We start from the raw sequence: 25813 nt of genomic DNA on the forward strand, positions 1-25813 counted from the left end.
AGAACCAATAATAAACCTACTGTTCTAACTTCACTGTGCCCATGGGAACTAGAGATATCAGTTGTGTCTTTTCCAGATTTGGATTGAGACACTGATCAGTTTGGAACCTTAATATAGTCTCATGTATTACTGTATGCCTTCAGTCTTCAACCTAGGTACCAAGAGTTTCACCCAGAAAAGAAGTATGCAACTAATAAATATCTTGGAGGTTTTTTTAATGGTTCGGTATTAAACAGGAATGTGTCTGCAGTCTTTATTTTTGTTGTGAGACCATCATCTTGCTCATTGAATGAGGCAAGCTAATTGTCAGAAGTGGCTTGTAAGCATGATGGTGAAGATTGGATGTTATGATGGCAAAAATAAGGGAGCTAAATTGGAACTGAACTATTAACCCCAATATTTGCAGGGTTGGTTTAGCAAACTGTAATGTCATTTTAATGTAACTTCTCTATTTTTTGAAAAGAGTGAATGTACTTGTGCTGCTGGGTGAAGGGTACAGCTGGCCAGGACTGGGACAGAGAAGTCTCCACTGGGAGGAAGTACAGTGTGTTGCTGCTGGCGTGCCAGAGGCTAATTCCAAATAGGTTAAATTAAACTCCTAATGCATGAGAGAGAAGGGTAACCTGATAGTGCAGCCACTTGAAAGTAATACCTGGAATCAAACAGCTAAAGCTTGGAATACTGCCAGAGTGGTATAGAAACTTCTATATGAATAGACTCCTGTCTGGCTGATTGGCACTGCTCCTGGGGTAGGCCAGCACTGCTAGTGTAAGCTTCTGGTAGTTAAAATACGTGCCACACTCTGTCCTAATTTAGATACCATCTGCAGAGGGTAAGTAGGCTTGTAAGATGGAGTCCCTGGGCTGAAGCCTGCCTCTGCATGTGTATTTACATGCCTCAGAGGAGTGCATCTGCTGGGGACTGTAGGCCTAGCTTCAGTGGCTGCTGCTTAGCTTCCCCAGGCCAGAATTACAGAGTCATCATTTCTACGTCTCATCTTGTGTCTGTCCTTCACGTGTCCCCAAGAGGAGTTCTGGGGCCTGAACCAGTGTGTTCACAAGTTCATGACCTGTGCCTTGTCTGCCCTGCAGCAGCAAAAGTATGGTAATGCTCGTGTGGCACCAGGTGATGTGTAAGCAGCCTGGGATGAGCGTTTCAGAGGTGGAAAGTACAGATTGGACTAAGGACAGAGAGAGAGTCCTATTGGGCAACTGCTGCTTGCACACCCTTGCCGAAAGGGTGCCCTGTGACCAGCAGCAGGATTTGTTTGATCATAGGAAGTAAAAGACACTGCAGATTATCATGGGATGGTTGCTATTACCATACTGCAATACATCTGAGACCCTGAAGCAATCATAGTGCTTAAGCCCAGATGATTTGGTATACTTGGCTGGGTAATCGGGGAGTGTTGCTGATAAAAATGATACAAGTATTGAAGATCAATGGCAGGAGAGAAAAGGTACTGGCAGGCTTATAAACTATGGAGTTCACATTTTTTGTATGCTAACTGTATTGCTGCTGAATCATAGAGGGGTTTGGCTAATTGTTTTGTTTTAATATAAATAAACTGCTGGGCATACACATGGAACTATAGTAATTGCAAAGCATCTCCTTTAGGACAGCCTAGATTTTGAGGCAGGGTTGCATGCATGTGTTTAATTATTTTCTATTAAGTTTGTCAGTCTTGTATTCACTGCTGTTTACGTGTACATATTACCTATATATACACACCTGTATATATATAAAAGTAGAATTTGCGTAGATGTAGGCTTATTAAACACATTGAAGTAATTTCTTGCTTGAACAGTACAACTGTGTTAAACCATGCCATTTTATAAAATGCTGTCAAATATATGGTAATTTTACACAGCTATCGATCCAGTAATTGTCCACGGCACTTTTTAATCCTGTCATCAATTTCTCTGCAAATAAATCTATTTTGAGATTTACAAGGAACTTTTAAAAAAGAAAAATGTAATCTTACAGTGAAAGTAAATGTTCTGTAACCCTCTCATACACTTCATGAATTAGTTTTATCACCTAAAGCAAAAACTGCTACATTTTCTGTGTAACCTCTGCTTTTAATTCACAAGATTGTCTTTCAGTATATTCCGCTGGGGTATATATTGGCAGATGCTGTTGTGTTATACTGTTAAAATTTTATCTTTTAATGATGTGTGAAACTGATGAAATTTTCTTACTGGTAAAGGATATTTTTTGTGCTTTATAGCGTGTGCACCTCAGTTTTATTGCGGAAAAAAAAGTTTATTGGCAACTAAGTTATCTGCAACTATAGTTATTCCCTCGAAGACCTGTATTGAAAAAGTCTGTTTTGAAACATTCCTAGTTCTTCAGAGCTGTGCAGTGCCTAAGGGAACTAAAGCCCTAATCCATTCAGGTGGAGCTCTGGAGCTGTAAAAACAGTCACCTCCCAGAACTGTTGTGAAAGCTTGTCATTGGACCTGGCCACAGGAGTAGATGTAGTTTATGAAATATGGTCAGAAAATCGGTATTTTTAAAAATAGATCCAACAGCTTAGTTTTGATAGTGAAAGTGTACCGAGTTGACAAACTGCACATTAATGTTAACGGATGCATTACATTGATGCTTCAGCAAACACCTACTGTAAAACTTAATTTTCTGATACTAGTGTGTAAATAAAAACAGTGATCTGTTTTATAGGCTTCTGAAAAGTTAAATTGTGCTGCTGTTTTCCACTGCTTTCTGTGCTATTAGGCATTAATGTCGGTTTTCAATTTTGTGTTAAAGCTTTAGTCAGGATTCAAAACACATTTAAGTATTTCATATAACGAGGATTAAACCCTTACATTTTGAAAATTATGCACTAAAACTGATACATTGTTTTCATCTAAATATTCTGGAAACTTCAGGTTATGGCTGCTTTGGGTACAAAAGTGTCTCAAAATTGGAATGACTTGATATACCCATATGATTAAAAAATCCATTCTATAAAATAAGAAATATGGTCTTATTACATAGAACTTACTTCTCACTAGCTAGCTTTGCAGTTTAAAATAGTGTTTTAGGTGAACTGTAAACTGCTGCAAAGAACTTTGCTTTAAAATAAGTAGTAGTCAATAAGTTATAATTGAAGTTCTGTCACTGTTGCATAACTACTGTAATCTTATCCCACCTACACATCATGGGTGGAATTGCAGTTAGAGAACACTAAAATTAAAAAATTGAGGAGGGGGAAGAAGGGAGGAATCTTAAAGTACTGGGATTCATTTTGTCAAGTTTTAATAATAATTGAATGCTTCACTAATTAAGTAACAACTTGTGCTTTGTATGTTTGCATATACACTGAGAGATGTTGCTGTTGGCCTCAAGATACAACCTCTTCCAATCAACAGCAACCATCTATTTCAGGAATTAACAGTCCTATTTAGATACACTCAGTTGCATTAACTCTCACTCCTTCCACCTCTGGAAGTTGTGGCTTGTAAGACCAGACGGGAAGGTGCAGTTAGAACTGTGACTAAGGGTGCTGTTTCTGTGGGGGGTGGGAGTAAGAAACTCACTGTTGTACCTACATCAGTTTTCTCCTGAGTTGATTGGCTATTTGATACTTTTTTTTTCGTAAAATTTGATAAAACTGTTCTAAAATTTGCAACAAGTTTTGAGCTGAGAGCAACATTGACAGATTTCTGGAAGTGAAATACAGTTGGCACTACAAATGAAAGAAACACTGTTCTGAAGCAGTTACCTTATCTCCCCTCCCCAAGTGTCAACAGTGTCAAGAGTTAGAAACCTGAAGTTGGATAATAGCAGCGGTGTTAGGGCATTTTATAGAATGTGCAACTTTTAAAACTAGAAAAATGCTTCAAATATTTAGAAACAGAATCTAGTATGTCTGTTGATCACTTCCTCAAAACTGTAGGAGCACTGTAAAAATCAGTCAGGAAAAACGTGTAGTTGTGTAGCAGAATGGAAGTGTGGCAATTTGTGAAGTTTAAAAAATTGTTGGTGTGGTAAATTGTCCAACTTGCCAACTTGACAATATTTGTCTCTCTCTGGCTTTAAATAGTTTTGCCGCAGCTTGTCATTATTGTTCTTTTCTGGTGCTTGTTGATTTTGTTTTCAATGAGAGGTTTGTCTGCAGGATTCTGACACAGGCTTCTTTTCTTCCTAAAGAAACAAGAATTGCGAGTTTTGTCTTTGCCTAGCCTTTTCTTCAGGCTTTTCTCTTATGCAATCTTTTTTTTCTTACTTTTAAAATGAATTCTTGCTGTTGAAGCTTTCTAAAGATGTCTGTCACCCCATTTTAAAATAGTATAGATGGAAGTGTTTAAGTTAAAAAATGCCTGTAAGGTTGATTGCTTGAGTTTTTCTTCTGTCTTCTCCACAGAATTGTGTGCTAAAGAGATTTAACATACAGGAGGATGTTTTAGTTTGAAAATGTCAATGTCTTTAATCAGTGTTCATAAGCTAATGTTTCAAATATCTAAACGTGGGGGAAAAAAATCCAGTTTTTTATACTGAAGATTTTGGTTCATCTGCACATTGTAGCATGTTTTTGTAGAGCTAACCAAGAGATCTGCCTGGAAACAGTGGCTATTTCCTTGCACTCTTACTTATCTGTGATATAAGATTGTTCAGAGTATCAGTAATTTTTTCTCTTTTAATTTTAATCTTTTATAAGAATTTTTTCTGACCTATTTTGCAGTTTTGGAAAACTGGTTTGGCTAAAGTATTCTTAAAGTGTATTCTTTTCTTAGTAAATATGCTGTTTTGTTTGTTTACTTTCTTTTAAACAGTATTTCAGTCTATCAAGAAAGAAGATCGTGTACTACACCAGTTTTGACCAGCGGAAGCGAGCGAATGCAGCGTTTCTAATAGGTGCATATGCTGTAAGTATTTTTGATCCCATGGATACTTTAACCTTCCTTAAGAGACTTCGGCTTTGTGTGAAATGGCTTCTCTAGGGGTGCTCCTTTAGGGAGGTGAGCAGATGGTCATTTCATTTGTCTCTAAGCTGTCTTTGAAAACTCTGTGGTATGAGTTTTAGGGAAACCCTGTCTTCGTCCCTTAACTCCTTTTATTTTACTGCACAGGGAGTGGCTTTGGCAGATCCTCTGCATGTTTTTCCATAGAGTACCAATTTCTTGAATGTGGAAAATCCGAATCACAAACTGACCTCTAACTGATCATACTAGAATCAATTGCTTTTCATGTCATTAGTGAGATTCAGAGTGAGAAGGAGAAAAGATTTTTCTCACAGCCTTCTAAAAGTTATTAGACCAGAGGCATAGTGATTATTGAATTGATTTCTTTTCTCATTTAATTTTCACAGCCTACCCAGAATAATAGACAGCGTGCCACAACTCTACCAGTGTTTGAGAGTTAATTGAGGAGGTTCGGTTTATTTGTCCTGGTTCCTGTTCCTTTTCCTTATAGGTAGCAGATAGACTGGACATATTTCTTTCTCATGATTCCTTTGAGTGTGTATTTTGTTAGTAATACCTTTATTAGATTTCTGTAATGCCAGTAAGAGAGAAAAGCTGTTAAGTTCTTAAGTTTGTAGTTCTAATGGCAGCAAATGACCAGATAATAGCAAACTACTAGGGCATGTCCAGTTAATTTGCTTGCATGAGTGTTTTTTCCTAATTTAAAAATCTAAATTACACATCTCAGTCCTACCTGAAACATGCTGGTAATCTAAGCAGCTCTAGAGGGGATCTGTTGCATATACTTCTGATTTGTAAATGGCAGGTGCAGGTGGGAAAAAATGAATCTAAATTGCACTTGAAATACTGTGGATAAGTGTTAAGGTGGACTTGGAAAATACTGATTCCCTTTTTGTTCTGTAAGCTTCTTAGGAAATACGATATGAGTTTTCTTGACAGCAGGTGTGTGTGGCCAGTATTGCTACATGTCATGTGCCTGCAGAGTGCCCTAACTGTGGGGAACTTTCAACCACATCATTGCTCAGGAGGTTGAGAACATAAAAATGAAAACATCAGAGAAAAAAAGGTTTAAATGTTCAGTATTTATTGAATCGAGGTTTTACAAGTAGTGGTGCCATATGGTAAGATTTACAGTAGTGACAGTGGGGCAAGGGAAGAAGACCTTGTCCCTGGTAAAAAAACTCTTGTAAGAGAATAGTTACTGTCTATAAAGTACTTTTTTTTCAAGCTTTTACTCACATTGCTTTTTAAATACCAGTTCAGTTTATCCAAACTATTCACAACGGGCTTTTTGGGTTGTTGGGATTTTTTTTGTGTATGTTGCAGAAAGAAAGCACTCCAAAGATTTGTTAGGTTAAAAACTAAGCTAAGATTTGGTTGCTGACGCTTCATTGATACAGATGAGTCGGAAAATGTGTCCTTGATTTTTCTTAATGGAATTCACTACTTTTTAGGTGCTGAAGATGTCTGTGATCTTCTCCTTTTCATTTCATGATCCTTTCTCCTTCAGTTAGTGTATTGCTCTTGACATCCAAGATAATTCCGATTTTTTCAGGAGCTTGTTCAGTGTTTCTTTCCCTCTCCTCTTTCGTGTTCTTAATTCCTTTTTTTGTGTTTCCTCCTGGTGTTTTTATTATGAGCCTTTATGAGCTGTGTGGACAGTGTTTGGTTGAAGATGTCATGTATACATGTCTTTGAGTAGACACAGCTTTGAAGGGCCATAACTTTTGTCAAATAAAACCTGCAGTGTTGGGAAAACATGTAGTACGAATTCGCCCCTACTTCAGATTCACAGGTCCTTGATAAGATGGAAACTCATCTTTTTCCTGAAGTCCTCTGAACTACCCTCTAAGGATCTTTTGTCTATAATCAAGAATTTAGGCTTTAAATGTAATCTATTTTACAGTAATTCATGCAACATTAAAGTCTTTAAGTTGCAGCAGTGTGTGACATTTTCTCCAATTTTTTCTTTTTAAAATAAGGGACTGATAGAAAACAAAGTTTCTGTTGATATCTGAATCTTTCCTTTGTATGGGTATGTCTGTTTCTGATGTCATGAAAGGAGTATAACATGCATTCTTAGGAGTTTAGTGTGCTGGAGGAAGTTACTATATGGTTAAAGACATTTCAGACTCAGGGCTGATTTTTTCTTTTTCCTCCTCTTCCCCCATCCCTTTTAGGTTATATACTTGAAGAAAACACCAGAAGAAGCTTACAGGATGCTTTTGTCTGGATCTAATCCACCATATCTTCCATTTAGGTATGTGAACATAAGAAATGAGGCTACCTTTTCTGTTTTGGAATTTGCTAAACAATTTGGGTTTAGATTGCCTCCTGAAAAGGTGTATCATGTCTGATACAGACATTGTACCAAAAGGACTGATCTCCAGAAAAAATATTTTTTACATTTTGTGTAATTACCTGGGGAATAATAAATTATTTAGATTGCTAAAAGTCTTACATAAGACTCTTAACCTTGTAAACTGTCAGGTTTTGAAAATAGTTCTTAGCATGTTTGTGATTTAGCACTTAAACCTTTTCTTCATAATGCATCATGTGTTACTATTTGGAAGTCATTAAAATATTTTAAATTACCTAGTCCCTAGCTAGTGAGACTTACAGGATTGAAGGGGGTTTTATGCTGTTACATTTTCTCTAGTTTACAGAACAAGTACTGATATTAAGGTTACAGAATGTTTTCAGTGAATCATAGATTGATAGAAACTGTCTTTATTCTCTGTACTACGGTCACATTGGGGCTTGGATCTAAGGAAGTTTAGCTATCATGCTTATCTAATAAAGAGACTTCCAAATATTTTTCATGCTGTGCACTATGAAATGCACTTACGCTTGATGAATGTGACTACCTCATGGTATTCTTATGCAAACAGTGACAATAAAAGGCAACTGCAAGAAGGTCAATACCCTCTCTTTTAGGGGAATCTGCATTTTGCAAGTAGTGTTCACTGTCAGCCAAGGCATTTGTAAATGCAGACCTACTTTGTCTATATCCAATTCATCTGATTGTTCAGCCACTCAGCAAAGGAAGATCAGATTGTCGCTTCTCATACCTTGCACAGAAGCCAGATGCAGTATCTGTTGGGGTGGTAGATTTTTTTATGTCAAGACCAGTTTGACTACAAAATCTTAAACTATCAGCTACATTTAAAAAAAAAAAAGGTATTAAATCAGTGATAGCTTTTATTGACAGAGAATTTATTCACTGACCTGGTCACTGATAGCTCTCCAGAGCCCAAGAAGTTTACTGAGCTACTGGTATCCATATTTTTTTCAGCTAATTATAAAAGATACTTGGTACAATGCATTTAAAAAGTCAGTTATTTTAAACATGTCAGTGTTTTTTAACATCTCCAAATTCTGTGTAAGATACAGATTTACATTAAGTGTCATGATTTACATTAAACAATGCCTTGCATGTGCCTTAGCATTGCTTCCTTGAGTATCTGCTCCATGATCCTCCCAGGCAGGCATAGAGGATGGTACTCACCAGCCTGCAGTTCTCTGGCTCTCCCTTTCTACCCTTTTTAAAAATAGGAGCAATGTTTCCCTTTTTCCGGTCACTGGGGACTGGGCCTGACTGCTGTGACTTTTCAGATACGGTGGAGAGTGGCTTCACAACAACACCAGCCAGTTCCCTCAGGACCCTGGGATACATCTCATCAGGCCCCATAGCTGAATAGCTGTTTCTTGTTGACCAGTTAAAGAAATTTGCTGTTTGGCATTATAGTAAATTGATATGTCTTTGGGTTTTTGTCTCCCCTGCCAAGGTGAAGATTAAGGTGTGTAGAAAAGCGGTTTTGACAAAATGAAGAAACTTAACTTGTCAGATCCCAAAATTGTAAGATAGAAAACTTGGGAGGAATAGTGTGTTTGCAGAACAGTCTCACAGGACTTTGCTCCAATCAAAGGCTATAGATTCTTGCCTTGCAACTGATTCCTTATAATACTGATAGTAGTAGCAATAATAAGAAAATGCTGTTTCTGCTTGACTGGTAATGAAAGTGTCTCTGTGATTTCTTGTAATGCTGATTGGAACCACAATAAGAAATTTAATGATACAAAACAATTTCCTATTAAGTGTTAATTGATTATAGGTAATCCTTGTGAGTTTGAATTCATGAAATTTTATTCCAAAATAGAATAGTTAGCTACTCTAGAATCAGCAAAGGAGGGATCAAAAAAATAGAAGAAACAGCAAGATTTTCTAGAGAGAATTTTATATTATGTACAAAAGAGCTTTTTGTGTTTCCTTGGGAAGAGTATACTTACCAAAAACATCGAAGAAGGCAAAGTCCAGCAAAGGGGCTACTCAGGTTTTGAGGTGTGGGTTGGCAGAATGATTATGAAAGAATAATTGCTTAATTCCATTTGTCAGCTTCAGGAGAAGACGGCAATAAATTTATAGAGTAGGATATTCTGAAACATAACTACTTTGCAGTCTTCTTCTATGTGCTTCAAGCCCTAGGTTGCTGTGAGAGAAATGATTGTCTAAAACTAAAGCTTTTGACAATTACGGGGTTTTTGTGGTGGGTTTTGTCTGGTGTGGATGGGATCTGGTAGGTGTTTGGGCTTTTGTTGCTCGGTTTGGTTTTTTTAACACAAAGCTTTGGCAATATTAGAGGGAGGCAGTCTTCTTGAGCCTTGCTGTTTCTAGAAGGAATATAGTGTTAGGAGCTTTTGCTAGAAAAATTAAACATCCTGATTTCTTGAGCATTCTTGCATGGTGTGGGGTTGGAAAGCACTTAAATGTCTTTTGGATCTGCTTTGGACTACATCAGGTCTTGGCACTGGATTAGAGCCTAAGCAAATTCTGTTACCTGCGGTGTAGTTTGTCCTGATGGGAAGGATGAATGTGTAATCTGGCTGTACTGGAGGTGAGGCAAAGAGGAGTGAGGAAGTAAACTGAATGATTGTGGTAAGATAAGAAGCTAGATGAGAGCTGGGAAGTCTGATAGGGAGGGGCTATTTGGGTATTCAATTCATAGGTAGAGGTTGGTGTATATATATAAGGAGCTTAAGAATTACTGATGCTGAGAGAAGGACAAGTAGATCTGATGAGGGTCTGCAGTGGGACAGTCTAGAGTAGCTGGGAGTGGGAAAGAAATAATTTAATCCTCCTTCCTGGTTTTTCAAGGCCTTAGAAATATTTCCCCCTCCCCCCCCATTCCGAGACATTTGGAACATCTCTGTTGCAAAATGTAGCATAGTACAGAGGCTCAAGCGATTGAACCTGTGCTGGAAGCAGTAGCTCTGCCTTACGTAGTGTGTCTGCTTGGCATCAGGCTGTACTATGAAGAAACAAGGTTGGTGCTATGAGGAATTTTGCACTCTTTCCACACCTTTAGTGTCTTGAAAAAGACTAAAATAACTCTTATTTACAATTCAAAACATAACCCAAATGTCTTACCAAATGTCCTCATATTCTAAGGTCCATGAAGGAAATAATTTGGAGATATTAATCATTGCTATCCAGTACTTATTGACTTGATTTTATTCTGGCAGTGTGGAATTTAGATAATACATAACTTCTGTAATATAGGTCATCTCTGTTTGAATAGTTCAAGAGTTTATCAGTGAGCAATGATCAGTTAAGCGTTACAACTGGACTATTTAACAAGTTTAATTTGATATCTGAAGTGTCTGCTATTTAAAAAAAAAAGACAACCTTGAATAGGTAGAAGCTGCAGCATTGTCACATTCTTTGTGACATACTGAGGTAGGTTTACATGAAGTGATTGCTGGGAAACTGATCTACTTTCATGTAGCTTGGTGACCTCAAAAAGCCTTAATCGGCTTAGGTCTTCAGCTGGTATTTCATTTAAAGACAGCTTCAGCAAATACAGTTCAGGGGTGGAAGGAAATCACATCACTCCTCTTACAAAATTCATAGAAATTTGTATTGTTTTGTTTTTATAATAGAAAAGCTAAAGATAACTTGGAAGGATAAGGCACTGCTGTCTTCGAGACACTTATTTTTGGCTGATTCACTGTCACTTGGTGACGCTCTAGTCTCTTGAAGATCTTATACTGTATCTTCTCACTTTCATTTAAAAAACAGTGCTAAAACCATTTAAAATTGTCATGAATACCAGTTGCCTACTGAGAAGCAGAGTTTCAGAGTTTTACCTCAAACTACTCTGTATTGATTTTATGTTCAAAAGAAAAAACAACTATATTTTTATTATTATTGTGTTCAGTCTCTAAATAATGACATGAATTTCAGAGACAGATTTTAGTTTATAGCTTCTGGGGTTTGTTTCTTTGTTGGCAAGTGCTGGGGAAACAAACTGTTTTGTTATTGACAGTGTTTAGAGGTTTGGTGAAAGGGAAAGCATTAGGCAGTATTGAGGTCAGCTACAACAACTGTGAAATCGGATGTGGGATGTGCAGCTCTGTATTGCCAGCTCAGATTCATACGAAATCAGTATCTCCTGGGAATATCCACATTCCTTCTTGCTTTGAAAGTGAATAGAGTTCTATCAGGTAATAGCTGGTAAAACACTGTTTGAAAAGTAAGCTGGCTATTCATTTGAGCATAAAAGACTGTAAGAATACTGTAATGAAATGTGATCAGCAACCTACTTTAATGGTCACGTGCACATCAGCAGAAATGAGACATTTGAGACATGGGTGATGGAGGCAAACCATGTTAGCTGCCAGCATCCATGTGCATGTCACTGCTAACAGCTGGCTGTGGGAACTGTAGCTGAGAATACTGTACACCTGGAATTGTACATCTAGGTCAACTTCACCAGCCTCCTGCCCTCCTTCACAGTATTTCTTATTAATGGATTAGAGATTATGTGGCTTTTCCCCAGTATTGTTTTTATGTACTGCCCTGTCAGATGCCTTATCAGTCAAAGAGGTCAAATATGCATACAGATAAAATAGAAGTTATATTCTTGTTACAGCAAAATAACGTGTAAAATAGAACCTGTCTGCTACAATCATATCTTCTGTTCATATTTCTCTAAATACTTAATTTTGTGGTTTGCATTGGTTTGGATTTAATTTCTGTCAGCCCCTCCAGAAAACTGGTACAGCTTTTAAAACCTTTCTGCTATATATGTGTTCCCATTGGGCCCTTAATTTTTTTTTGCTCACAAGACCTTTTTGTTTGCTAAAATGCTTTTGTATTAAAATGATCAGTTGATAAAATGTGATGTTCAAAATAATCATGTTAATCCATTATCTGTCAAAAATGTATTGTCTGTAAAATTCATATATTAAGTTTTGATATGTTCTGCTTATTCAGTGTAATGAAAATGGCTTCTCATTTTTAAAACTTCTGTGTGGGATTTGGATATGGAAAGTTGATACACACTTCAAAGTTCCCATTCCAAAACGTTATGGTTAAGTGTGTTTTAATAATCTAGTAATTTGAAAGCTTTTTTAGATTGGCCTGCCTGCACTATGACACTACCAAAATTATGGATTTAATTTTCTTTAAAGCATTTTCTACAAACAGTGCTTGCTCAAAACTGCTAAACTTATTCTGCTCTTAAAGAGCAGGTGAGAATTTTCTGCTCTTTAAGTACTTGAGATTGAAGGAGTGTATCACAAACTTCATAGTACTTACAGTAAGTTTTATCAAAAAAGGAAAGTTTTCAATGAAAGATTGAAATTTTGATTCCTTTATAGATTAAATATGTATCTGTCTGAACCTAAAATTTGGCTATTCTGATAAATTGCAGTTCTTAGGACTCTGTCTAAGATAGCTAAGAGAAAAGCTACAAAGGATTTCCTTTATGAGTGATAAGGAAATAGTCTGCTCAGGCAAAGTTTCGTTAAAATCAAACTGATCTGGAGCACACTTCAAAAAGTACTTTTTCGTTTTTTCACAATGCATTTTTTTAGTGGTGTTATTTTTCTTCTTTTAATGTTGCTGTCTCTTACCACTTGAATATGTTTTGATTTGGAGTCTCACTTCATCTTTTACAGACAGGTTGTCATTTTCATAGTGGTAGAACTGAGGTTAAGTAATTTTAAAGTTAATTGTATCGGGATAACTTTTGATCACATCTGTAATCAGGCATCAAAAGTGAAAGCCTGTACATTAATTCCAAGCTAGTAGTCTTATTTGCCTGCCCCTGTTAGTGTAACTCAGTTGACACTTGAATAATGGTTAAAGCAAGCTGTGCTTTATTTGCTACTATCTTTACACAATCCAGAGAGGATGCAAACCTTTCTGTTCCAGGAAAGCATAAATAATTTGGCAAAAAGCATGTAGTTACTTCATGTAAAATATGCATCTAAAATAGCTTGCAGTATCTAGCTGCATTTACTCTGAGCTGCATCTTGGGTAGGGGAGTACTTCAGCCTGAACAAGCTTCTAAAAAGATATCTTTAATCCAGAGTTCTCAAAGGGGATCGAATAGCTTGAATGTATTCTGTTGTGTGCTGCTGTTCCCCTAGTTCTTAAAAGAATTCTATGTACATTAAATTCATTTGTGTTAAATCTATAGGGATGCTTCATTTGGGAACTGCACATACAATCTTACCATCTTGGACTGTTTACAGGGAGTAAATAAGGTAATAACATTTTTTCTTACAAAACAGGTTTAAATTGATTTTTAAAACATGAAGAAAAATACTGTTAAAATAGATTATAAAACCTGGTTTCAGAGCAGACTGTGTGAATGAGTAGCATGCTCTCCTGAAGCCTAAGTTACTGAGACTGTGTTTGAGTAGTGATGGCTGAGAAAGGTTGCATTTTGACCTGTCTGGCCCGGCCTTTGACAGCTTTTTGAACTTCACCTCATGAATTGGGACGTGCAAATGCACCAGCCCTGGCTGGGGGACAGCTCCTAATGCAAGACACTGTGCTAGGTCTGCTAATAGATCATTTATAACCATTGGTGAGAGGGAATGACAGGTGGATGAAATCAAGTGAAACAGATACCTAGATGTACTGTGACTTAATCTGAAGAGTTTTTGCATGTACTTGGCCCCAGCTTTCCCCAAAACACTTGGTTCAGTGTTTGACACTGATCTTTTCAGAATTGTTTAACATCCATGAAAACTAAAGTATCTTACTAGTGGTTTGATGTGTCACTTTAGCTCCAGTATTGTTTTCTTTAAAAAATTTACATCAGTTCTTAATTGGGGACCTTTAAATTTTGTTCATTTCCCATTGGCCTTGATGAAGGGAGCAGGCTATAGGAACAGTTCTGTGCAGACACTTCATAGACCATTTGAAGCTCTTAAAAATATGGCAAAACAAATGTTTTTTAAAAATTGGAGAAAGAGAGATCAAGCTTAATATTTTTAGTTCTGTGGGGGTGGGAAAGGAGCTGTCAGTTACCAGCAAGACTGTAATTTGTGAGGCATTCTACGGATCCTGAAGATGTGAAGTAGTCAGTGCAGTCACTGTAATTTATCTGCAGCTAATACATCAAAAGGACGGTGAGAATCAGTTTTTCCTCCTTTGTTCTTATGAAATTTATTACTGGAATTTTGTCTAGTTCACCTACAGAGGTAAAAACACTTCGGGCAGAAAACATGTGCCTTAATTGAAAGTAGTTTTAGTTTACCTGGATAAATTTGGTGTTTATGTGTGTGTATATCATATACATGTAATTCAGGGGGCCTGAGTTCTGGAGTGCAGCCAGCCAGCCATGCTTAAATGAAATACATTTTTCAAAATCAGCTGTTCAGACAAACCTCTCAGTATCTTAGGTTTCGTGACAGGTCCAGTCACTGAGCCTATGTTGTCTATAACAAAGCTGGTTTTGTCCTAAAAAGGTCTTCTATATGTAGCAAACAATGGCAGTTTGATGATTGATTACTGGTTTTAAATCATAGACCTGTGATGTGTTCTTATCACACCTTAATTCCAGAATGTTGTGCAATATCTGTATTTCTCAGAATGCAATAGGTTCAGTATAAATATACACTGCAGAAATGTCTTCCACCAATTTGGAATAAATTTTGGCTATGAATTTCATATCCATAGAATTGTTTTCAATATGGTTGTTATACACAAATCTTTAGTACAAAAGTGGCATAATTAATAACAGTACAGTAATCAAATATAAAACTTCTTTAGTCCTGTAATAAATACTGTCTAATGTAGTCTAGTGGACTTTATTCTGCCTGTGAAATGTGTATTAAAAGAAATACTAAAATACAGATTATACATGGTACTGCATGTATATGCCATTTTGCCTAGGTATTATGGTGGTGAAACCAGACTATTATATTAAGTGCAGAAAATCGATAAACTCTCAGTGTTCGATGTTTTGTTATGTCCGACTGTATGAAAGTACATTTGGCATAAGAATCATTGAATGAGTGTATGACAAAAAGGGAATTGCTTTTTAACTTGTTGTCTGCCTTACAGAAAAAAACCCCACATGGTGGGGTGTGGAGAATCAATGTTACGATTTAAGTGATATGCAACAACCGTATGTCCCATCCTAATGTCTTCAGAGGGGAAATAATGAGCCTATTGTGTTTCAGTGACATTGTTGGAGTTCTTGTTGTCTGTGGTGTTAATCTGTGAAGAATGTAATGTTGTTTTAATGTAAAAGCTTCAATAATCCACAACCACAAACACTTAGGGATTTAGTTTTTCTCAAAAAAGTATTATAAAATGAGATTATATATTGTATTTCAGTGTGAACTGACACCTTGTTGCCTTTTAGGCCTTGCAGCATGGATTTTTTGACTTTAAGACATTTGATGTGGATGAATATGAACACTATGAGGTTTGTACATTTAATAATCCATTGAATGTGTTTGAGTTACCTAAAATAAGAGTATACAGTATCCCCCAGCTTAAAACATACTGGAAACACATTTTAATTCAAGTAAAACCCAGTGTTCATATGTTAGGTATGTACATGGAAACCTATATGCTCTTTGTGAAGAACATGCAGGATTACTGTCCTTGCAATTTCAGTGCATCATATCATAAATCTACTGTTTTCTTGTAGCATTTCTGCCTTCTGGGATCTCTGTTATGCTTTCCCAACATTCTCACAGGATATGATCCACAGTCTCTCAGCTGACCCACAGAATATGTTTTCTTTCAGCACTTGCTAGCCTCCTTCTTCCATTCCTATTAGTCCCAAATACATGACAGATTTTTGTAGCCATATAGATTAAGCAGATTTTGAGGTTTTTTTTTAGTAAGGATGCATTATGTGGAATTCTAGTAAAGGAAATACATCCAAAATACTTCCCTAACAAAGTCCCAGAAAGCTAATAGATGTCATTCATTGTTCTGCCAACTTTCTTACAAAGATACTGTGGCTTTAGATGCTTCTGGGACTTCGTAACCTGCGCACCCTTATCTGCTAGTAGTAGAAAGTTATCTCAAGCTACGTTGCTTTAGCAAAGCTTTAAAATATGCCATGCTGTACCTGTGGGCTGGGCTGTGTGCAGAGGAAATCTCAGGCACAGAAGGTGTACATACATCTGGTCCAAAATAGTTGCATGGTCTTTGTCTACCGTGTCTCACTCCAAGGAAGGGAAAGGGTTTTTACTGAAATCAGTGACAATCGTTTAGTTTATTGGACACTGTCTTTGGAACAACTATAAATTCCTGTAGTTTTATTGGTTAAGTGGAAAGATATATAAACTAGAGGTGTACTAAATATTTGGATATAAATTAAACCCTCTTTTTAAACTTGAGTTGCTTTACTGTAGCCAGTATTCTTCCCCTCTATTGCAGTTTTCAGAAAACTTGGAAGTAATGAGAATAAAGTTGCTTAGTTTGAAAATCTCAGTTTTAAAAGTATTTCCTATAACTGTATGTATTTCAGATACATACTGAAATGCTTCATAAATGATCAAGAAAATGAAGTCAGAAGAGGAATAAAATGTGGAAAAAGTTAATTGACAGCTCATCTATACAGTAGATGCCTGCAATAGGCAGTCTATAACACAAAACTGCCTATTTCACTAAACTTGAAAGCATTTATAGGAGGATTTCTGTATCTGTAATGTTCCCTAATGATTAGGTTGAGAGATTGATATAGCCTTTGCTGGATTACCAAAATTAAATGAACAAAACTAAAATTTAAAGTATGAAATTGCTGCTTTTTTGTTTATTCTATGTACAAAAAGAAAAGGCTTATTCTAAAAACAAATGGTAGTTAGGAATTCTTGGGATTCTGTACACATGGTAGGCATTTGTCTGCTTGAAAAAGAGTATTAAAATAATTGACTAAAGCTATCCCATTATCTTGTTTAAGTCTTAACATTATTTTAGTTTGTGAAAAGTACATATATGTGAATGATGTTTATAGTAGGCTGCTTGCTGAGATTAAGAAGGAAGAACTTGGAATCATCTTTAATTTTTTGTCCATTTTTTGGTATGTCTTCTTTTTTTTTACATATGGTGGTCAGCTTTATGTTTAGTTATGTCCTGTGCTGTATTTCAAAAACTTTAAATGTTACAGGTTTTTGCTATGTTAGGTCTTTAGATGTGTGGTTATGTAGACAAAAGTTGCATACGACTTAAATGGAGCAGGCTAAAAGGAAATTTTATTTCATGTTTATAGTTCTTTCATCTTGCTGTGTTATCAAGGCAGCTAATTCCCCTTTTGTTGGACTGGAAGTAAATTACTGATTGGGTTTTTTAATAATAATGGTGTTTGCATGTAGTGTTGAGCACATATATACAGAGATACCTGTAGTTCATGTTGCTTAAAATTAAAATTACTTGCTGCGACCCCTGTAACTATAAAGAACTTAATCCACAAATGAAACTGGTGATACAAATACAAAAATATTTTTAGCTTACTAAACAGGACTTCTTCCCTTAAGGGAGTAGGGGTGCTGCAGTGCTGAGATGGCAGTCTGTGCTACCAATGGGGGGCAGGGGTCCTGGCTTGGCACTAAGGTTGGTTCTCTAGTCCTTATGCAACCTGGGTAACCTCCAGGAGTTTCCATTGTGCAAGGACGTTGGGAGCAAGCCTAATGGGCTCAGCTAACAAACAGTTGCTGAATTGATTACAGTGATGTCCATTATCAGAACCTTTCACTCATTAGGATGTTCTGATGGGCTGAGAGCTAAAAACACAAGCTTAATAATGCAGCTGAACTGAGTGCTTTGTCCTTAAGTCATGCTGAGAATAACTGCATTGCCAAATGAGGAATGAGCAGTCTTCAATTAAAGAAAGAAAAGAAGGCAGTTTTGAACTACAGTTCATGTTATGTATTTCCAAAGAAGCTTTCATTTTCAGCAGTGACAGAATTTGAAGAGCCTTTTTAGGTTTTCATTTAAAAGTGAGCAAGAAATGCAAAATGTCAGAGTTTGAAAGTTTATTAAAATCGAGTCTCTTAATTTCATTTACACTTTTCTTCTGTGATTACCGGCTCATCAGACCTTATGCCAATATGTAAATTTCAGTTTCTACAGGGAAAGGGTAATTGTTTCGAAGGCTAATTGGTTTTTAATTTGTTTTCTGTGAGCTGGGTTTTTAGCTAGTGCCTCATGAGCAAGCACTTTTCCATAATTTTTGATTAAAACATAGAAGAATGTTGGTGTTTGTCAATGTTATTAATAGGTGTCCCAAATCACTGAACCTTCTCAAGGAGAAATATCTTAAATAAAGGATCTTTCTGCTTTTATTGGAAAGCTTCAGCAAATTTTGTTTACGTTTCATGTTATTAAGATAGATCTGAGAAGCAGTTTATGGTTAATTTGTCCCATAGAGTTAAGCTAGCTAATTACATTTGAAGTGTTTCATTTTAATGCAACAAGAACATAATAAAGAGTAAAATAAAATAATGAGTAATTTTTTTTACCTTGTATATACAGATACTAAAATGTTTTTCTCTTCTGAAATTTTTGTAGCGAGTGGAAAATGGTGACTTCAACTGGATTATTCCAGGAAAATTTTTGGCTTTTAGTGGACCACACCCAAAAAGCAAACTTGAAAATGGTATGGTGTATGTTTTAATGCTGTGCTATGCTCTTATTTTTCCAGTATGTAAAACCATCACAGCAAATGAGCAGAAGATAATAGAGAGTTATAGATCCGTTTTAATCTTCAGAAATAATCATCCAGTGAGGATTTTATATACAATCATAGAACTTAATTCAAAAAGTTTTGGAATTCTTCTTTGCCAGAAGAATTTCAATTTTTCTAACAGTCAGTGACAAGGTGCCTGAGAGACTCAGGTCCCTTACTGTTCTTCTGGAACCTGCCACCTGATACAGTAAGTGTGCAGAATTAAAGGTGAGTTGCATTAAACACAGAAGACTCCGTTAAAGAGTTTTGTAACACAGACCAGAAAAGATTTTTAAAGGAAGCTTGCCTTTACTACTTGAGATACTTGGGATAATGTGCAGAACCTATGGAATGTGATTCTAGTGGAATAAAAGAAAAGAGAAGCTTGACTGGCAGAGGGGAAGTAGAAATTTGGTCCAGCTAAAAGGAAAATCAGTCATTTAAATACTACAATCAGTTTTTTTCTGAATTTGTCTGTATTATTTGTGCCATGTCCCACTGTTTATGTGAGCATATTTTCTGGATATCTACCTTCCCTCCCCACCCCCTTCTTCTGTTCTCTCATGTTTCTTTTATGACTGAAATGCTGCCAGTTTCATGGTGTCCACTGAAAATTTAAACAAAATCCAGAAAGCAAATATTCAGGTTGATTTGGGTTTCTTCCCCAATCATTGTTGCAGTCTTTTCTTGCAGATTTTTTTCTAAATTTACTTAAATTGTTCCATGGAATTTGGAAAACCTGTGTTTTATTTATAACATATATAAATGAAAATTACTAAATTAACACACTTAAAATCCAGTTACATAACTATAAGTAACCCTTTCCCAGGTGTTTGTAAGTACACATTACAAAGGTACATTTTTCACATTATGTTGTGACTCAAATTGCATTTACTAATGTATATGTGACTTGTCCTGAACAGCTGTGTTGTGGTTGGTCATTGACCCGCTTCCCTGTCCCCCTGTCTTCAGCTAGAGGATCCTTTTGTCTCTCAACTGAGAATCAAGGCAATAAAGCTTTCTTACTTCACAGTAAGACAGTAAGAAAGAATATTTTTGGTACTGCAGTTTATCCTTTGACTGTTTCTCTCGTCCATAATATAGATCAGCAATCTATTTTCCTCATGAACAGTGTTTGCTCTTTAAGCATGCTTTTATTCTTTGATCTGCAGCTTGACTATAGATAAACAGCTGTTCTGAAGTGTTGAGTTCATATATGTCCCTAGCTTTATGTATAAATCCTCCTTGCAGAGAGGAGTGGGGACTTAATGGGAGACAGTACAGCGTTTCACATAGGCTGTGTTTTAAATTTTTTCCTCCTAATACTTTTTTTAGTAAAAGTGGTCTTCATGAGCATTTGTTGGACAATTTTTTTATATCACTTAACATGTCTGTTATGAATAAAGTATAAAAGCATTTTTAATATTAGCGTGTCTATCATTCAAAAAAGGTTTCAGGGACAATTTTGAGTAGTGAGGTCTTGAGCTTCATGAACCTATGACATTAAATGATTGTGGCTTTATTTTTTTTATAGGTTATCCTCTTCATGCACCTGAATCCTACTTTCCCTATTTCAAGAAGCATAACGTCACATCAATCATAAGACTAAACAAAAAAATTTATGAGGCAAAACGCTTTACTGATGCTGGTTTTGAGCATTATGATCTGTTCTTCATAGATGGCAGCACACCAAGTGACAGTATAGTTCAGAGGTTCCTGAATATCTGTGAAAATGCTGATGGTGCCATTGCTGTACATTGTAAAGGTTTGTGCACTTACTCATTTCTCAGACTGAAATTCATAGTAAGTATAAATCCATAGAGTTTATCCCAGAAATCCCACAGCATTTAAGAACACTTTCAGATTGTGAGAGTAATAATGCTTTATGGTACTTGACTGCAAGTATGCCAAATATTTGTTCTTTTCCCATGTATATGAAGTCCTTACATCCTACACTGTTACTTGCAGTAACTGACAATCTGTTGTTCATTGTTCTGTGTTTTTTTTAATATGACTTGAAAACTTGAGATTTAGTTGATGCAGGATTCTTTTTTGCATTATGCTTTCACAGCATTATGATAATTGGCTAGGAAATGCAAAACACTAAAAGGTTTTCTTTGTGCTTTTTGACTGTTCTACATTTTTCTGTGGAGTATGAATTCCAAATTTCAAGTTGATGTGAGTTATTGTGATGCCAGCATTTCAAACCAGCTTAATTCAGCAAACCAGCCAGAAAATGTACAAAACATGCTTAATCAAGAGAGATTAACAAAGGCTTTTAAGGGTTCAGCTTGATTTATGCTTAGAATTGTGTAAGGACATTGTGGAGATGAATGTCTTTCCTGATCAGAAGCAAAAATAATGTTATTCATAATTTTCCCATGACCAGTAAATATGCATATGAAAGATAAATAGGTTTATATGCCAACAAGTTGTTACTGTGGGTAGAACCCAGAAATTCTGGCATTAATAAGCTGGACATCTGCTAATTGGCTAAATGAGAGTATGAACTATTGATTAGCAGGAGGTTGTTAGTAGGTTGTTACTCTCCAGGGTTAGGTGCTAAGGGAATATAACGTAGTAGTAGTGAGTTAGAGATGTGCTTTTTACACTGAAATATTTTTGGTCTTTTATCTGACCATTTAGTAAGCAAACCAGCAATCTTGTTTTTTTTAGTTTTTACACCATCCTAAATAATCCTCTCCGGTGTTAAATCAACAGTTAACTCAGGCCGAGTTACATTGCGGAGGTGTTCTGAGCACTGCTTTCACACTAGAAAGTGCTTGTCTCAGATGATATAGAACAGTTAATTGCAAAGGATTGTAATGGAAAGTTTGTACATTAGCAGAATGTTGGAGCAAAGAACTGAAATCAATACTTCTCTTTTTAAATGAATCTTCAGAGCTTGTCTTCCAAGCTACAGTTATGGAAGCTCACTATGTGTGAACTTCTACCTTCATCCTTCTATCTAAATCATTTTTACTTTTGTCAGAGCAAGATTTAGTTACTGGTTAAATGTGAAGAGCTTGTAGTTGTGTATAGAATTGTCAGCAGAGATGTCTGGCTGCTTAGAGAGTTTCCATTTGGATAGTTGGTACATAAATAGTAGGCTACTGTGAGACTGTAAATTGCAAATACTGTATTTGTGGGAAAAAGTTTAAATGGGGAAACACTTTACTAGTAGATGAGACACAGAGCTAGAAAGAGATTAATTCTCACTCTGTAGTTTGAGATTTTACTGATAGTAAAAGCTAATTTTTCTGTGTCTCTGTCCCCTTGAAAACATTGGGCAATGAGTTAAATTATTTTAAGCTATTGATACCTAAAATTATACACTAGTCAACAGTCATTGCTGTTTATACACTTAGCAGTGAATAGTTTTATGTGTTGGTTTCACAACAAAACTGATTCAAAAAGAAAAAGCTTGCTTTTCAAAAAGAAAAAGGTCGCTCTGAGATGTGACTTGTATTTGCACCACAGTTTTTAGGTACGTGTGTTGGCCCCTCAAAGGTACTTTGATTATGTTTTTTTACTGGTATTGTAAATATAAAGCTGGTATCCAGCTTGATCACAGCTTTTTTTTAAAATATTGGCCTTTTTTTAAACAAAGTTTGGAGTAGAATTGTTCAAGTGCCATGAGTGATTGCTGTTGTAGGTGTTCTTTTAAACATTTTTTCTAAGTATGAAATATTTGTATCTACAGCATTGAAATTGAATTATGTGATAAATAGGACACTGAATCAGAAATTCTTTCTTCAAATACTAATATGGTGAATAACAGTGCATGGAAGTTTTCTTATAGCCTATACTTTTATCTGATAATTATGGAATGCTCATTACTTCATATGTGGCTGTTGATACTTGTGGTTCTATAGCTGGCCTGGGGAGAACAGGAACACTGATTGCCTGCTACATAATGAAGCACTACAAGTTCACACATGCTGAAGCCATTGCTTGGATAAGAATATGTCGCCCAGGCTCTATTATAGGACCCCAGCAACACTTCTTGGAAGAGTATGTATATATATATATACACACACACACACACCTTCTTTGCTCCTCTCCATCCCTATCCATCTTGCACTGTTTATAGCATCTGATTTGTCTACTGACATCTGTATGTTATTGCCTGTTCAATATATTTAAGGTTAGTTAATGGGGGATTGAAATCTGAGTTACTCAGAAGCAGTCAGCTTCTCTGGAGTTCTAGACCAGAACTTTTCATTTTGACCCCTTAAAGGGGCACAGGGCCTCAAGACTGCAGGTTTCTGTTCTGGGGAATTTAGGACTTAGACAAATGTGTTGAAGTGGACAGATGTGGACAAAAGATTAAATCAACAGATAGGATTTATTAAATATTAGCATCAAAAGAATAGTCTTTAAATACTTTATCATGTGTGGCACTTAAAATTAATCCTAAAATGGTATAATTTGTATGTTTTTTGTTTATTAATAATAAACTAAAGATTAAGTAAGTACTTGGTGTAGAAAGCTTATGATCTCCATCAGATTCTTTAGGATGTTGTATAATACATTTCTGATTTGGAGCTGGTAGTTGTAGCCAAACAAATGTATGGTTTTAATACAGCTTCAGATTTGATCCTGACTGGAAATGAATGATAGTGATGTAGACAGTAAGTTTAGTATCATAGTGGTTTCTGTGTTGTGCATTTACTGTTACAGTGGTTATGCTGATATATTTGAGCTGATGGCAGGATGATATTTACTTGGAGGCATTTTCACTATTATGGGAGCAAACATTTAAGAAAGCCCACTCCAAGTAGGAAAAAGAGAATTCATCAGCTCTGCTAGATACTGTGTAAATAGAGTAAAAGATGCATCGATGCACTCGCATCTTAAAATCCATAGGATATTGGAGAGAAAGCGGTATTACTGTAATTCTTAAGAGAAATTGAGCATGAATGAGCATAAATTTATTTAATTTCCAGTGCAACTAAATGGACACTACTCTGAGAGGTGGCTTGCCATTATTCAAAATACCGCAGATCACAAACTTTGACAAACCACAGGTGTTTACTGGAGGCAGATTAGTCTTCTTCAGACAGTGCTGATGCTTGGATACACTCCTAAAAATAATTTGCACAATAGAGCAAAATTACAAGAAAGGTAGTAGGTAATGTAAATCATAAGTGCTGTTTACTTACAAGGTAGGAAAAACAAGGCTCATGTCCTTTTTTGGTTTGATTGAATGAATAGTTGGCTTGATTTTATAGATAGGCAAAGATCCTTCAGATCTACCTACATTATTCACAGCTAAGAGCTGTAGTGTTGTTCAGTAAGAATTTTCTACTCTCCTAAGGGTAGTAGATACCTGTTTCGAAAATCAAACAAAATTCAAGCAATGTCACCAGTGGTGCCAGCATGGGATTGGAAAAGAGTGTCAGTTACATCTTCCTAGTATCAAATGTCTTGCCCTCAGGGCTGCAAAGTTGAATCTGACAAAAAGGTAAAATCTTGCAGTTTCGATCTCCGAAACTTTATAGGTGTCAAAGCTTAATCTCTTAGGTTCTTTGAGGTTTGATAAGGGAAGTTTGACTAGTTTTGGTTTTTTTATAGAAACTCTTCCACTTAAGTGTGTATCAAATCAATTTGTTACTGTGTATGCAATTAATCGTGACAGATTTCAAAGGTATTTAAATTCAAGCATGTTTTCTAGGCTACTTCTGTTAGGTGGACTAAGTGGTATTCCCTTTCCCCCTCCCCCCCCCCCCCCCACCCTTTTGTTCTCATTCTCATGATGTTTTCTTGGGATGTAGTGGAATTTTTCTGGAAGTGCTTACCTTTTGCATTTATTATTGATCAAGCTTAAGACAGTTGGCTCAGATCGCCTTGCTCTTAAGCTTTGACGTAATATTTTGTTTCTGAACAAGAAAAGTTTCCAGTGAAAGTAGATTCTGATTTCATTATTTTTTTTTTCTGTTCAGTGTAGGAATTAATTTTGTTTCAATAGTATGTAATAGGGTCTCAGTTCTTGGATGGAACTAGCACAACTGGTACCTACCCAGCAAGCATCCTTGACAAGGAATAATGCAGCCTCATCCAGAAAGTCTGCTGTGCCCATTCACATTGTAGCAATTAAATTGTTATTATTTTACCACCTGTGTGAAGGATATATTCTTTCAGTTTCTGAGTCAATATTGGAATCCTGTTGAACTTTACATGAATACATCCACTTGCACATCACAGGTCAGCTGCAGTTTCACTGCACAATATCTGTATCCAGAAAACTGACCCTAGTAAGTTGCAAAGTTCTGTAGTATCATTTATGCTACACGTGATGTATATAAAGGCATTGTTTAATATTATTTTTTAAGTTGTGTTTTAAAGGCCTTTAAAATATGATTGCAAATTCCTGTTTAGTTAACCCCTTTCTCCAGAAAGATTTGGTGAAATGAAGTTTTAGTACTGTGTGGTGACTACAGACTCGTTTGGTGATCTTGGAGGGTTTTTTGTTGCTGTTTTTAAGTCTGGAGTTTTTAAAAATTTTGTGATAGACATGTAGATTTTTTTCCAGATGAAAATGTACAGAACGTTCAAATACTGGCAATCTGTAAGTGTGGCATGTTTTCATATGGTTTTTTTATGTGTATGCACATCTGTTGATATGAATGGCTTTGGTTTTGTATCCTGAAGGAAGCAAGCAATGTTATGGCTGGAGGGAGATCTCATCCGATCAAAGCAGAACCAGCGAGGAATTGATGCAAACATTAACAGAGTTCTTTGTAGCTTGAATGACATTTCCATCAGTGACACTCTGAATAAAGTGCAAGACTTGGATCAATACAAGGAGGTAAGTGTTCTTAGGAAAAATTTCAAGCAGACTGAAGCTGAGCTTTTAATAACTAGCTGTAGATAACTTCTAGATTTTCAGCTTTTTTA

The 25813-nt window shown here is 36.2% G+C and overlaps 1 protein-coding gene across 7 annotated transcripts in view; it reads left to right on the plus strand.

Annotated features, from left to right (window-relative positions):
• The window catches only part of CDC14A (cell division cycle 14A), a 53182-nt gene that overhangs the window by 12684 nt on the left and 14685 nt on the right, over positions 1-25813 (plus strand). For 6 of the 7 annotated variants that reach the window (XM_032118712.1, XM_032118711.1, XM_032118708.1 and 3 more), the window contains exons 4-11: positions 4779-4871; positions 7109-7188; positions 13415-13481; positions 15596-15658; positions 18757-18844; positions 20448-20678; positions 22789-22927; positions 25568-25724. In XM_032118712.1, coding sequence (XP_031974603.1) covers positions 4779-4871; positions 7109-7188; positions 13415-13481; positions 15596-15658; positions 18757-18844; positions 20448-20678; positions 22789-22927; positions 25568-25724 — 918 coding nt within the window. The remainder of the gene's footprint in view (positions 1-4778; positions 4872-7108; positions 7189-13414; positions 13482-15595; positions 15659-18756; positions 18845-20447; positions 20679-22788; positions 22928-25567; positions 25725-25813) is intronic. The other variant, XM_032118706.1, reaches the window with a different exon arrangement.

The sequence above is a fragment of the Corvus moneduloides genome, chromosome 9, assembly GCF_009650955.1.
Source record: "Corvus moneduloides isolate bCorMon1 chromosome 9, bCorMon1.pri, whole genome shotgun sequence".
Classification (NCBI taxonomy): Eukaryota; Metazoa; Chordata; class Aves; order Passeriformes; family Corvidae; genus Corvus; species Corvus moneduloides.